Source organism: Anolis sagrei, chromosome 2, assembly GCF_037176765.1.
Source record: "Anolis sagrei isolate rAnoSag1 chromosome 2, rAnoSag1.mat, whole genome shotgun sequence".
In the NCBI taxonomy this organism is placed as follows: Eukaryota; Metazoa; Chordata; class Lepidosauria; order Squamata; family Dactyloidae; genus Anolis; species Anolis sagrei.
In genome coordinates this window covers 207,414,141-207,428,392 of record NC_090022.1, presented here as the reverse complement: position 1 = coordinate 207,428,392, position 14,252 = coordinate 207,414,141, and the positions used below count along the sequence as shown (strand labels likewise).

At 39.0% G+C, this 14,252-nt stretch overlaps 1 protein-coding gene across 8 annotated transcripts in view; it reads left to right on the top strand.

Moving 5' to 3' along the window:
• PALM2AKAP2 (PALM2 and AKAP2 fusion) overlaps positions 1–14,252 on the top strand; it is a 313,924-nt gene that overhangs the window by 135,875 nt on the left and 163,797 nt on the right. For 6 of the 8 annotated variants that reach the window (XM_060762475.2, XM_067464361.1, XM_060762476.2 and 3 more), the window contains exons 6-7: positions 4,219–4,320; positions 9,393–10,073. In XM_060762475.2, the coding sequence (XP_060618458.2) occupies positions 4,219–4,320; positions 9,393–10,073 (783 nt within the window). The remainder of the gene's footprint in view (positions 1–4,218; positions 4,321–9,392; positions 10,074–14,252) is intronic. The other 2 variants (XM_067464362.1, XM_060762480.2) reach the window with 1 other exon arrangement.

The following is a 14,252-nucleotide window of genomic DNA, read 5'->3' as shown; positions in this document are numbered from 1 at the left end:
AGGCTGACTATATTATTACTATTTTTATTTGTCTATAAGCACTCAAGTCATGACTGGCTTCCTTAGAATAATTGCAAAATGGAGTTGTCTTGCCAAACATACATGAGTTGTGGCTGGACATTACTCAGTGATGTGGAGCATCTGCTGATGTGCTGCAAAGAATGCTTTTGTGCCTATGTTTTTTGAGAGAAGCTCATCACTCACAACACAGAGGTTTTTCTTCATTCAAACTTTGGAATTGTACACCAGAGCAATGATTACATGAATAATAACATCAAACAAAGCAGTACTACCACTATCTTGATATAACTTAGTTGCAGCCTCAGATTCTCAAAATATAGGTCAGCTTACCTATAGGTGAACATGGGTTTGTTGTATTTGTATTGAGATAATATATTGCAACAGAGATGGGAGCCATACAGCCCTCCAGAAGTTGTTGGACTGCAATTTCTAGCATGCCTCATCACTGGTGAAGACTGCTTAGATTTACAGTCCAGCAACTTTTGGCTGCCTGATTTTCATCTCTGCTTTAGGCTGTCTCACTCAAAGATAACTCGGAAAAATGGTCCGAATGAAAGTGGAGGTCCAGTAAATAAGGAATGCCAGAAGCCTATTAATCAAAGACTGACCAGATTACTTTATTTATAACTCCCAGTTATTACTGAACAGTATGTTCTGTGACTACCTTCTTCAAACAAAAGTAAAGCCCTCATACATCAACTGAGAATCGCTGCTAGAGCCTTGTGATGACAGACATCTTAACGTTTGCCCGAGAATGTTTGTCTCTTAACATAACATTGCTACAATTCTGGCTTTACATCCTGATTTAATTAATAAGGTAATCCATTTTCCCATTTCTGTGCACTTTTTCTTTTGTTTTTATTTCAGGGATGGAATCCTGATCTTTAAGTAAATTTTTTAAAGGAACATTTACAACATTTAGCCATGTATAAATATGTGAGGTGAGGGGAAGTCATAGGGAGGAGGGAGCAAGCTTGTTTTCTGCTGCCCTGGAGACCAGGATGCAGAACAATGGCTTCAAACTACAGGAAACTACAGGAAAGGAAATTCCACCAGAACATTAGGTAGAACTTCCAGACTGTGAGAGCTGTTCACCAGTGGAACTCCCTGCTCCGGAGTGTGGTGGCGGCTCGTTCTTTGGAGGCTTTTAAACAGAGGCTGGATGGCCATCTGTCGGGGGAATTTTGAATGTGGTTTCCCTACTTCTTGGCAGGGGGTTGGACTGGAAGACCCAGGAGGTCTCTTCCAACTCAATGATTCTATGGTTTCAAGAAAAATTAAAATTAATTTACAATATGCACATAAAAAATCTGTTTAATGGACTCCAGAATTTGACCATTAATTGTTTGACTATAATGTGCTACACATGATTTTAGTAAATTGTTGACATTACTATTCTTTATTAAAAGAGATATGTGTTTCTAGCATGTCACTATTGTGTTACTTTTTAGGTACTTCTTTTTAAAAAAAAATACATTTAAACATTTCCAAATGGATGCAACCCCTCCAGTAAAAATTATTAAATATTATATATTCTTAAAAGTAATAATAGCAGCCATCACTTTCCTTTAAAAAAAACATAGTTATTTCCTCATCATTCATCCTTAATAGTGTAATACAGAAAATATGATTTCCTAGTTTCTGACAGACTTCACAACCTGTGAGGATGCCTGCCATAGATGCAGGCAAAACGTCAGGAAAGAATGCTTTGGGACCATGGCCATACAGCCCGGAAAACTCACAACAACCCAATTGCTATTATTATTATTATTATTATTATTATTACTATTATTATTTCTTACCCATCTTTCCTCATGGCTTGAGGAGGGTCACAACACAGTCAAACCACACAAACATTGCAAAAATTCAATAAAATGCATATTAAATGTATAAGACAGAGGTTAAAACACAGGACACGAGTTTTAAATTCATGCTTAAAACTGGCTGAGTAGGTCTGCCAGAGGAGATAGGTCTTTAGGTCTTCATGTAGCTGTTGGAACTCTTCTGGCAGGCCGTTCCACAGTCTTAGGGTTTTCTTGGAAATATTTGTTCTGAGGGGGTCTGCCTTTGTCTACCTCAGAAGCTGAGAGAGTGTGACTTTCCCAAGATCACCCAATCAGTTTCCAAGGCCAAGCAGAGATTCAAACCCTGGTCTCCAGAGTCATAGAACCTCATCACAGGAAAACAGGGAAAAGCAGAGGAAGCCGTCTTCTTTCATCTGCCTTTCCATCTTCATCTGCCTTTCCATCCCACATCCATTCCCCACCTTTCCCCACTTCCATCCAACTTCTTTCAGACTTCTGTCATTGGGAGTCAGGTAACACCTGACTCCTGAAAATGGAGTCTTCCCTCCATTTCCCAGTGCAGCTGCAACAAAGTCCAGAAGTGGCCTTGTGTGATGTGATGGCCTTCATGGGACTCTATTTTGGCAGAGCAGAGAAACTGAGAGATGTCAAAGAAAAGTGCTAAGTCCAGCACTGAACCCACCAAACCATGCTGCCTCTGTATCTATTCTCATCTACAGGCAGTCTCCGCATTACAAACATCTGACTTACAAATGACTCATAGTAAAGAACAGGGTGAGATAACAGGTAGTGGGAGAAATCTACCCTTTGGAAGGGAAATTGACTCCTGAAACAGTTATCATGGGAAAAGGATTTCTCACCAGAAGCTTTATCATCAATCCTTGTTTCCACAATAAGCCACACCAGACCATATTTTTCAAAATCCAATTATCACAGGGACAAAAAGTGAGGTGAAATCTGAACAGGGGCACAGGCAGTTAAACAAACATCACAGGAGAGTTAATCCTTCCTTATTCTATCCAAAGCACATATATATATATGGCTGGGGTTACACTAGGACCTTGTTACATGGGTGGTCGCTGGTGGAGCAATGTTCTTAACGGTGAGGCTGTGCTGGTCAATGACCGAAATAAATATTTTGATTTGATTAATGGTGAGGCATGGAGGTGGTCATTTTGCCTTGCTTGACCCGCCAGCCAGCAATCCCATTGAGGAAAATGAGATGAGTGTTCAATGCACGTGGCTTCCCTTTGCTGCCCTACAGTCCTAATATTTCACCCTTGCTGAATAATTTAGTCATTTCAGTGGCCCTGATTGGTGTGTAATACTTCCCCCCCCCCCCAATCACTGCAAAACATTGTGTCTAAAGCTATTTGTTTTACGATTGAATGGAAGTTTGAAATGTTGGAGGAAACAATTGCATAAGAGAAAGGACACAAAGTATGCTAGAATGCAGTAGTGAATCTGTAGTAATAACATCTGGTTGTTGGCCCTGAGCACATAATATTGCAGTTACAGCATTTCTAACATAGCATAACTGACAGAGCTGAGTAAGTATCTGACTTCATATTATTAAGTCAGTGACATTATGTATTCCTTTTGTCTATCCAGTTTAGCAGCCTAGTTCTGCCCCGTCATTTCTGAATTGCTTTAAAACTCCACTAATTTAGCCAGGAAGTGACCCAAACAGGAGTAATTGTGGTCAGGCTTTTTGTGCATAAGAAAGTTCTGTGTCTTAGAAATGGTTTGCTTACTTCTGTTTAGGTAACCTCACAACCTCTGAGGATGCCTGCCTTAGATGCAGGCGAAACGTCAGGAGAGAATGCTTCTAGAACATGGCCATACAATCCGAAAAACCTACAACAACCCAAAATATAAATGTTCCTAAGTAGATTCATTTAGCTATAGAAGAAAATTAACACATGAACCAAGTTTATGGATAAAAGTCTATTACTTTCACTACACTATAACTAAAAGCTGCAACTTTTTACACACCTTAAAAAGGGAAAGCTATCATTTGTGCTAGAGATACATTACTTGATTCTTCATGTTATGCATGGATATTTGTGTTTCCTTTTTTCTTTTCAAAGGTCACTGACCTGACACAATCTAGAACCTCCTAACATGGTTTTGTGTGCACACAACCAAAAAATATTTTAGTCATCTGGCCTTTCTGTCCCAACACACACATACACACACACTCCTCGGCTACTGAATGGCAGCCAAAGCACAATGAGCCTGCTTTTCACTTGTTTTGATCCAATTATGTGGGACAAAGCTTTGGGTGCCTATTGTTCAGGGTGATAAGTTAGGAACTCTGCTGTCTAAGCAGTGAAGCCTCTGGGGTCCACAAGGCAATCTCTAATTCCATTTCTCGTTCTCTAACAACCAGATGCAGTAAATTACATATACTCCCAGATCCCCGAACTCACAGCCCTCTATTCGCGAGCAGCAGAGTCAGTTTCTGGGAAAGACAGGACAAGCAGGGTTACTGGTAAGTCTCAATGGAGCACCATTTATTTTTTCAATCAATAGGATAATTGTTAACATCTTGGATTTCCTGGGACTAACACCTAGCTGTATTTTATGAGGAGGAAACAATGGAATTACTTGACATAACTAGTGGACAACCTAAAGAGATGCTTCTCCATGTTCTGTCTATCTATTTGTCTTCTGTCTGTCCATCTATGTTTATTCATTTACCAGATAGTTAAAGCTTCTGTTATTTAATGTGAGAGAAACATTCATAAAGGAAAATTAAGGCATTTAGTTCTGCCTGCTTGAAAAGGCATTCAAGAACATTTGTGGTAAGCTTATTATGCAAAGGTTAACATCAACCAGACTCTAAGAGAAATTGTTAAATGTTGGTGAGTTCAACAGTAAGCAACATTAAGCTGTCACTGAAATCAGTGGTCATGGGAACAAAGGATTGTCTAAACCTTGGTTTTATGTTTCTTTTGGTTTTAATGCTGCTTGATCCAAATAATTGCAGTCTGCACATCATTGATACATTCAACCTTACCTCTTTACATCACCTTAAATGTAAGCTAAAGAGTGAGTAAATAAGGAACTCCACATTGTTTCTTACATACCTCCCTCCACACAATCGAGTACATAGTTCTACAGAAAATGTAATGATAAATATTAGGGAAATTGTGAAAAGGGCAAGGGGAATATATTAGAGCTGGGGCAAATGCTCAGACAAGTTGGGCATAAATCTTATTACAGTTTATGTTTTTTTAAAAATATTCTTGTCTGAATACATCTATCTTAAGAGTGAGTTAACATTTTTCTAATGAATGATTCCTATGATACATAGGCTGCAGTCTTAAGAGTGCAAAGAGGCTGCATTACAAACTGCCTCTCACATCAGTCCTGTAATGTGAGTGGACGTACAACTGCAACATTATGTGTGAAATGCACAAAATGAAGGCTCAGTTTGAGCTATTCAGGAAGCTCAGACAAGGTGATATTATGTTGATGGAGTGGTACAGAAAGTAGTTTACTGGTTCCACACAACCTAGAGATTGATAATTCAGAACCATCCTTGGTTGATGACTGTCTTTGTTGATAACCAGACCCTAGGTCTTTGGGAACCATCATAATGCAATGATTTGAGTGTTGGACCAGGACTCTGGGAATTCTACTCGGTGACCCTAAACAAGTCCCTCTCCATCAGTTTTGGAGGAAGGCAAATGCAAACACCTCTGAACAAATCTTGTGAAGAAAACTCTGTGACTCTGGGTCATTTTCTGTCAAGCATTAATGTGAAGACACATAATAACAACAAATCCTGTACCATACCAAAGGACACAACAGAGGTGCCTGGAAGTAATTACTCAGCAATACCTAGTTACTGCTAAATAGGTGTTTCCCCAGTAACAAATTACATTACAATTTCACATTAATAAGAAATAACTTTGCTCTTTTGTGGTGCAATTGCCTTGAGATTCCCATGAAACAACACAGCACATTCCCCTGTAACTGATAGCAAGTACACAAGTGGTCGTGCTTCCTTGACATTTGAAGGGAAAGAGAGCATGGTAGTAAAATCTATTGAAATGGCAAGATGTTCTCATTCACATAAAAAAATCAGTCCCTCTGAACAAGAACGATTTTTACAAACTAGATCTCATCCAGTGGAAATCAATCCTCTTTCAAATGCATGAACCTGCCTGTGAGAGCTGCCTCTTTCTACTATTTCTTTACTTGTAGCAATGTATTCACTTATTTGTTTTTAGAAAATGATTTACACTCTGCGTGTGTTTCTTCACAAATAAACCAAATTCTGAGAGTTTCACTTAAGGAAGAATGCAAATATAAGATGGGGGGAAATGTAGTACTCTGGGTGAGAGTTACCTCTTCCCTCTCAAGGTGAATCTTCTTTGCCCTGCATCATTAAGATGTGTAGATTAAGACATCCTCATTGGTACCAAGGAATTGAGCCATTTGTCTCAGGAGGTGGTTCCCAATCTTTCTCTCTTACCATGACAAAAATGAAGAGGGCACTCTTTTGCTTATACTTGCATGTTTACAAGGAAAACTAGGGTAAAAGACATCCAGAAGGCAGTGGTATTATTTGACGTAAACACCAATACACAAAACAAATAACTCCACTAGTAGCTGAGAACTGTAAATAATACTGTTGGGTGTAAATGTTATTGCTCAGCATGCCAGCACACAAAACAACACATAAAATGTGACTTATTGGAAAACACAAGGATAGAGGAAGGCCGGATTCTTGGCCATTGTTGAAATTGCATCCCCACAAGGTGTACTACCAGTTGAGAAACACCAGTCAAAGTGTTTTAGTCCCATTTTGTATTGTTCACTCTCATCATTTATGTGATAAAGAAAAGAAGAAGAAAAATCATGTTTCCTAGCCATGTTTTGAAGAAACCTTAAGGAGGTTAACCCAGCAGTGTACCATATTAATATGCGGAGAGTGTCAAAACTGCATTTCAAATTCTCTAGCAGTGATACTGTGATGTTTTGAAGTACTGGATTTATGACCTCCCATGAGTTGGGCAGAATAGTCCCAGAATTTTCAATTTACATAAAAAATAAGAAAAAAATACACATGGGTACATGATTGGGTTGAGATGTGGATACATGGACTTAGAGTTCATAATATCTCTTATGCCCCCTTTCTATGGAAGCCAATTGTATATGTTTCCCTTACCCAAGTTCCCATTCTCAAAAATCACACAGAGCATCCAGTTAATGGCTCTAGTTTCCTGAATGTGAAAGTGAATTGAGACTAATTAGTAGATCCTCTAATCCAGTGGTTCTCAACTTGTAGGCCCCCAGATGTTTTGGCCTTCAACTCCCAGAAATCCTAACAGCTGGTAAAGTTGTAGACCAAAATACCTGGGGACCCACAGGTTGAGAACCACTGTGTCTAATTCATGGTTTGATTTGCTAATCAGGATCCTTAAAGTGGAAAATAAATATCATATCCAGCTAAAAAACTAGTAGTACTAGTACTACTTTTCCCTTGGGATTTAATTTTTGTGTGTACCTTCAGAACAGTTAATCGTACCTGAGCATTCATCATTTGATATTTAGAGTATGAAGAGCTGACTTAAATGTTGAATGGGCCATCACAGATCAGTCCTTCCTCAAAGAACTTACATAATTTTTTCACACTACAGAATGAAGTCAGTTCAAGCACTCCATTTCTAGTCATCACATAGACTGAAAAACAGGCCTGTGGATAGTGTTGAATTGCAGAGTTGATGAACAATGGCACGTTAATGTGCAAATTGGGCCTTGGTTGGACAAGGGAGCAGAATATACAAAAGCTAAACATTTTCAGTGTTGCAACAACATTGTTACTGAAGAACAGGCTGAAGGACCCACCCAGGCTATGCTTGGGTATTTCATTTCTACTTCTTCTGTTTTCTTGTTAACTTGTCCCTTTTCTTAGATCTAGATGAAGAGTAAACACTGAAGCCAAACTAGTCTTGTTTGTTTGTCTTTCTAATCAGACCAAGTAACTTCTCAAGCCCTCCCTCCATGCCATGCTGTGCTTTTGGAGTAAGGAAGCATGGGAGCACAGCATTGTATACTTTAGTACTCTAAAAGCATGGTCTCTGCTATAATTTGCAGCTCAAGTGGATTATCTCAAGAAGGTTTATATTTCTTCCTTTATTTGCATATATCAGTATCTATTGGTGATAGGATTGGAGAAGATAAAACCTGAGTATTAGAACTCTTTTTGTAGAAATGTTTTGGCTTCTGAGACTGTACCAGAACACATTGCCAACAACCCTACATCTCCTACAGTTATAAATTGCCTTGATTAAAGCTGAGAGGACAAATGTACCATCGTGTACTATCTCTGCACACTTGCAGAATTATGCAAAACACACTCAGCCTCAATCTACACATTGATGCATGTGTTAAAATAATCTTCACATCCTGACCCCGCATAGCAATGATGCAAATATAATCACCTTATGTTATGCAGCTTTTTTTTTGACATGGATGTCAAATGGTTCCTTCCCCACCCCAGCGCCCTCCAGAGATGTTGTAGAACAGATCCCAGCATCCCAACTTTCATGGCCATTGACTGTGTCACCTGAGAATAGATAGGAGTTGTAGTACAAGGTATCTGAACGGCTCTGTGCTAGGGATAACCTTTTTGAGGCACTGACAGATACCTGAAGGAACACCTGAAACTGCTGAAGATACTCTTATGTTGCTGGAAGTTCCCACATTTCTCTCTCAAAAAATTAACAAGTAGTTCTGTCTATTATTATTATCATTATTATTATTATTATTATTATTATTATTATTATTATTATTGCCCCAATGTGTTTATGTTAAACCGGAAATGGTCAACTGGTGCCTGTTTCATCACTGGAGAAACGTGTGTTGGTGTGTGCTTGCTGCAGCAGAGGAGACAAGAAGGATCAGAACCAGTTATTCTCCAAATAACCTCCCCTCCCTCTCTGTTAGTCTCACTCTTCCTCCTTACTTCTTCTTTGATTACTTTTTCTTCCTCAACAAGACTGCCTGCAAGGCAGAAATTGACTCCTCCTTTCTCCTGTTCATTGGCCTTCCCCAGTAGCAAAGGCAGACAATGTTAGCTGGAAAAGCTTTTGACTTCCTACTGCTGTGGCTGAAGGGGGAATGAATGAAAGGCATGGCAAAACCTTTCATTTTCTGACAAATTTGAATAACTAGTTTGGCCAAAATGGTGAGAACCACTGTTGCATAGTGCTTAACATGCCCCATGGAGACAAGTTGGTAGGCCTGTCTGTTTGTTACCTCCTTCACCTAACAGAATGTCTTGAATGCAGAAAATGAGATAGTGGAATTTGTTCAGCTTTGCAGAAAGTATGGCTAGCACCTGTTGCATTGACTGCTCGAGAATAACACTGCTTCTCTTTGTAGTATCCACCACATTTCTAACCTAGAATGCTTGGCACTGTAGGGAACAGCTTCTTTAGGCACAGTTTGTCTATCTTCTTTGGGGGCACATCTTGTCTGTTTGGCAATTAACCATTCACATGCTTTTTGTTGTTGTAACATGCACTTCCTCTCTTCTTTCCATTCAAGCTTTGTACAGCATGGAAATTAATGTGGAGAAAGACAAACAGACAGGGGAGACCAAGATCCTCTCTACATCCCCCATTGGCCTAGAGGCTGCCCATCAAAGAGGAATCAAGGTCTATGATGATGGTACCAAAGTAGTCTATGAGATGCACTCTGGAGGCACAGTAGTAGAAAACGGAGTGCATAAGTTAAGCTCAAAGGATGTAGATGAACTTATTCAGAAGGCTGGACAATCAAGTATGAAAGGAGGGACTGTATCAATAGTGGATGGGACCCTCAGCCACACAAAGGAACAGATACTTTTCAAGGAGGCAAAACTTGAGATGGTGCACAAACCCAGCAAAAGGCATTCCGCGAACCCTCGACACCAAGCAAAACTCACTGGGGATGAAGTCCCCACAGCCAGTGTGGATCACCCAGTAACAATGATATTTATGGGTTACCAAAATATTGAGGATGAAGATGAGACAAAAAAGGTGCTGGGCTATGATGAGACAATCAAGGCCGAACTGGTCCTCATTGACGAAGATGATGAGAAATCGTTACGGGAGAAGACGGTGACCGACGTCTCCACCATGGATGGGAACGCTGCTGAGTTGGTTTCTGGGAGGCCCTTGTCGGACACAACAGAACCCTCCTCGCCAGAGGGGAAAGAAGAAAGCCTCCCCATGGAAAAGCTTCCAGGTACAGAAAAGAAAAAGCGCTGTCAATGCTGTATTGTCATGTGACCACCTCTTCCTTCCTTCCTCTTCTTCTGAGCAGTTCATGCTCCATCACTCCCTTAGAGCTCACTGTATTTTTTTTCTAACTGCAATACTGTGAACTGGAAGTGACTGCCTCCATTGCCTTGCAGTTGGGTTGCTCTATTGTTTTTTTTCTAATTCTTCAAGGGAGATGAATCATGAAAAACATGATTTCTCACCAAATGCACTGTTTTGGGATTTTTCTTTAAGGGTGAGAGAGAAACAAAAGTTGAACACACATACATAGAAACACTTTCATATTTCAAACAGATCTATCTATATCTAGCTATATATAATATATGAATATGCATACGTGGATGTGTGTTGATATGCATATTTATGTATTGCATATATTTATGAAGTGTATAAATGTATATGAAGAATTTTACTTTATATATCAAACAGGTATGATCAGCCTCCAAGGATTTTGCAGGACTCTTCTTAAGTTTCACGTACATGTGAGCCTTAAACTGCATTTTAATGTTGTTTTTAACAAAAAATAGGTTTTATTTTTTACTGGGCACTTGGTCATCATGATGTTTTGATATCACAAAATTCAGGCCCTTCCTTCTATAATGGACTTCACAGCTTGTTTTATTCTGAACTCTGGAAGTTATTCAACAAGTTTGCTCTCTCAAAACCTCCAAGAAATCTACTAGGATTTGAGCTGGAATACCACCAGGGGAGGAAAGGCCACAAACAATAGGTTAAACCACAGACATGAAAAGTTCTTTTTTAGAATTAAAACTCCCCAAAGCCCCTGGTTAGCATTGGCTGTTGCCATGCTGGCTGTGGGTTTCTACGAACTGAAGTCCAGTGTGGATTTTCCAAAACATGTTGCTGCTACAAAACCTCCCTTCATTTTTCCAGAGTCTCCAATGGACTTCATTGAGAGACACTGATGTTTCCCAACAGTAGCTCTTGCCAAATTGCTTCTGCTTGGAGAAACTTCAATACTGGGCAGTACTGTTGGCATCAATGGGACTTGTATGCACGCAAGTGTATCTTGGATAAACAGCTTTGGTGCTTATTTTGTGGCATGGAAGATAACAACATTGGTTGTATTCACTGATGTAACCAAAATGTGGGTTTTTTTTACTTCTATTTCTACCTAGAGTGGTGGTTCATTTTAATTTGGTTGTGGGTTTTTTTAATTTAATTTTATTGGCCTTGTCTAAATCTTCCAGCTTACAGTATTGTGCATCTGTTCCACCTCCCTACATTCAAATTGAAATAAACATGCCGTGAAAATGGGATCCAGCAGCTGCCACAACTTAAGTGTAGAGCACTAATTTGAATGACTTGCCTTTAAGTAACAGTGCCCTACATATGTGCCTGCTTGCTGCAACCATGGAATGTGAAGTATTCTTTTGTCGTTTACTTAGAATATGTACCCATGATAATGGTCATATGATTGAAACTATTCCTAGAAAAAATGTCAGAAAAGTGTCATTTTTTTCCTCTAAGGGAGAAGGATCTCAAGTTATCAAATACGTTTTATCTAAAAATGGTGTCACTATTGACTCTGAGAACCAGACAGAGAAGTCCATGGCTTCCTGTGAAGCAAGATCTGTTGATTTGAAGTACTCTTACCCAAAAGAGGGGGTCAGGTTAAGATACTGGTTGCTTGCATTGGCCATATCCACAAAACAATTTCCCAGGTCCTGCTACTTAAAGAATTCAGAACTAGTTTGTAAATCCAGATAACTGGGACTTCATTTACCTAAGGTGGCTCAAATATTACTTGTTTATTTATAAAGCTTCAGTCAAATATTATTTGGTTTCTTCAATTTCATCACAAAAGTTTACAAAAGACAAGGGTCATCTCCTTGTCTGATTTTTCTCATTTGACATAGCTAGACATTATATTTCCCAGGACTGGGCCCCAAGAGAGAACAGCAGAAGGTCTTGGGCTCCATGCTGCCTCTTTATCATTTCTTCACTGTGGGTCTAATCATTATTTGAGTGTGAGATGGTACTAAACTCCTATTCCTATCAGCCAAGGCCAGTGTTGCTGGTGACAGGGATGATGGAAGTTATAGTCAAACAAAACCCAGAGAAGTAGTTTCCAACCTTTAGTCCTCCAGTTGTTTTGGACATCATCTACCAGCTAGTTTATCAGGTGTTAGGAATAGTGGGAGCAAAAGTCCAAAACATCTTGAAGACCAAAGACCAGGAACACTGGCTAAAATTACACAACTTTTTTCAGTTGAGCAGGTGGCAAGATCATAGTATACCTACTAATGATATAATTATCTGCTAATTTCATGCTTGTAGAAAGCAAGATGTAATTTTAGCAATCTTTTTCTGTAAGAAAGTGAGACTATTTACAGACTGGACTTATTCCATGCAGAATTCACACATGGCGTTTTTGTTTAAAAAAACAGTTTTTTCTCAGCACTATTTTCTATGCAGAAAATGCTGTTTTCTGAGCAGAAAATTGTGTAATCATGGATTCAATCTGTGCAAAATTCATACCTTTTTGCAGTGTGACTTTTATGCACAATAAGTCCTAAACTGGAGATTCTCACAGATTTTTCCTAACACTCGAGAAACACATTTTCAACCATTTCTTGAACATTTTCAAATATTCTTAACCATCCCTGGCATATACACTGAAGGCCATCTTTTCTGTGAATGTTTGATTAAGTATCAGTCTTGGAGGCTAAAATGCCCTGTTGTAGTGAAGGGACAGAAGAGGGTTATACTAAATCCCACATTCAAATAACATCAAGACGCCCCCTGTTTCGTGTTCACTTCTCCCCATAGTAGAATGAGCAAGAGATATGCAAAATAAAACAAACAAATCTGATTATATGAGCCCAGAGACCACTGCCATGTTCTACCTAGGGATACCTAGGGATACTTAGATACATTATTATCCTTTTTAAGCCATTAATGTGTGGCAAAATTTAGAATTGCACTTTCCCAGTCTACACTTTCATTTGATGCCCATTAAGATTGTCTTCTAATAAGCCTTTGTTTATGTAAATCCAAGATTGGCATTGGTTGTATCTGGTTACTGCAGGTGATAAGTGATCTTCCTCAAAGTACTTGACATGAAAACAGAACTGATGGATGGATTCCAAGAAGTGCAACTGATTGATGGATGAATCCACTCATGGAATATAGTAGACCAATTGACTACAGAGACCTCACCTATTGACCTGTGTCCCCCTTGCATTTCCTGAAGAGAAGTTCCTGATAAATTCTAAATTAGAAGCTATAATTTTTAAATTAGAAAACAAAATATAAAAATCAAATTCAAATTAGAACCCAAGCCTCTTCTGGCATTAAAATAACTTCAACCAAGGAGATATTTCATAAGTTTTTGGAGGCAACATAAACCCAATGTCAATCTTCTTGCAGACTTAGGGGGTTTTTTACCCCCAGTTTTTTTGTTCTCTCTTGGATGGTGCTTTAACTGTAACAACATCATGTAGAACAAAATTCTCTGAACTCTTTTCTTTCTGTGCCATTATGGGTGATGTCACTGCACAGTTACTTTCCATGTAAGGAATACTAAAATGAACAGAGTGGGGTTTACCAGATTATACTGCACCCTGCGTTTAAATACTAGTAGTATATCGCAATTGTGTTCCGTTAAACTTACTTCAGCATTATATGCTTAGGATCACAGCCCTGAAAGGGTAGACATTACACTGCTGAGAAATGCAATCTCACACTTTTTTATTAATAGAGCACTGGATTTCAAATCACTGCTTGCAAATATCACAATTTAAGAAATCAAGCAAACAGTTCTAAATGAATTTATACAGGCACAAAGTGCAATCTAATAATTGTCTACACAGAGATAAGCCTCACTGAGTTCAATGGGACTTTCGGCCAGATAAGTCTGTATAGGATTGCAGTGTCCTACAACCCCTGTATTTGCTCCACTCATTATTAATAGCGCCTGCATTTATATTATTATTATTCAGTCTCCTTCTCTTGTTATTAGTTTTAATGCAGGGTAGGAATCACCTAGTCCTCCAGATGTTGTTAGCCTGCAAGTCCCAGCCTGCAAATCCTGTGGCAAACAATACTGGGAATTGCTCCGCAACAACATTTGGAAGAATTTAGGGATGACTACCATGTTTTCATGTTACATACCCCATCA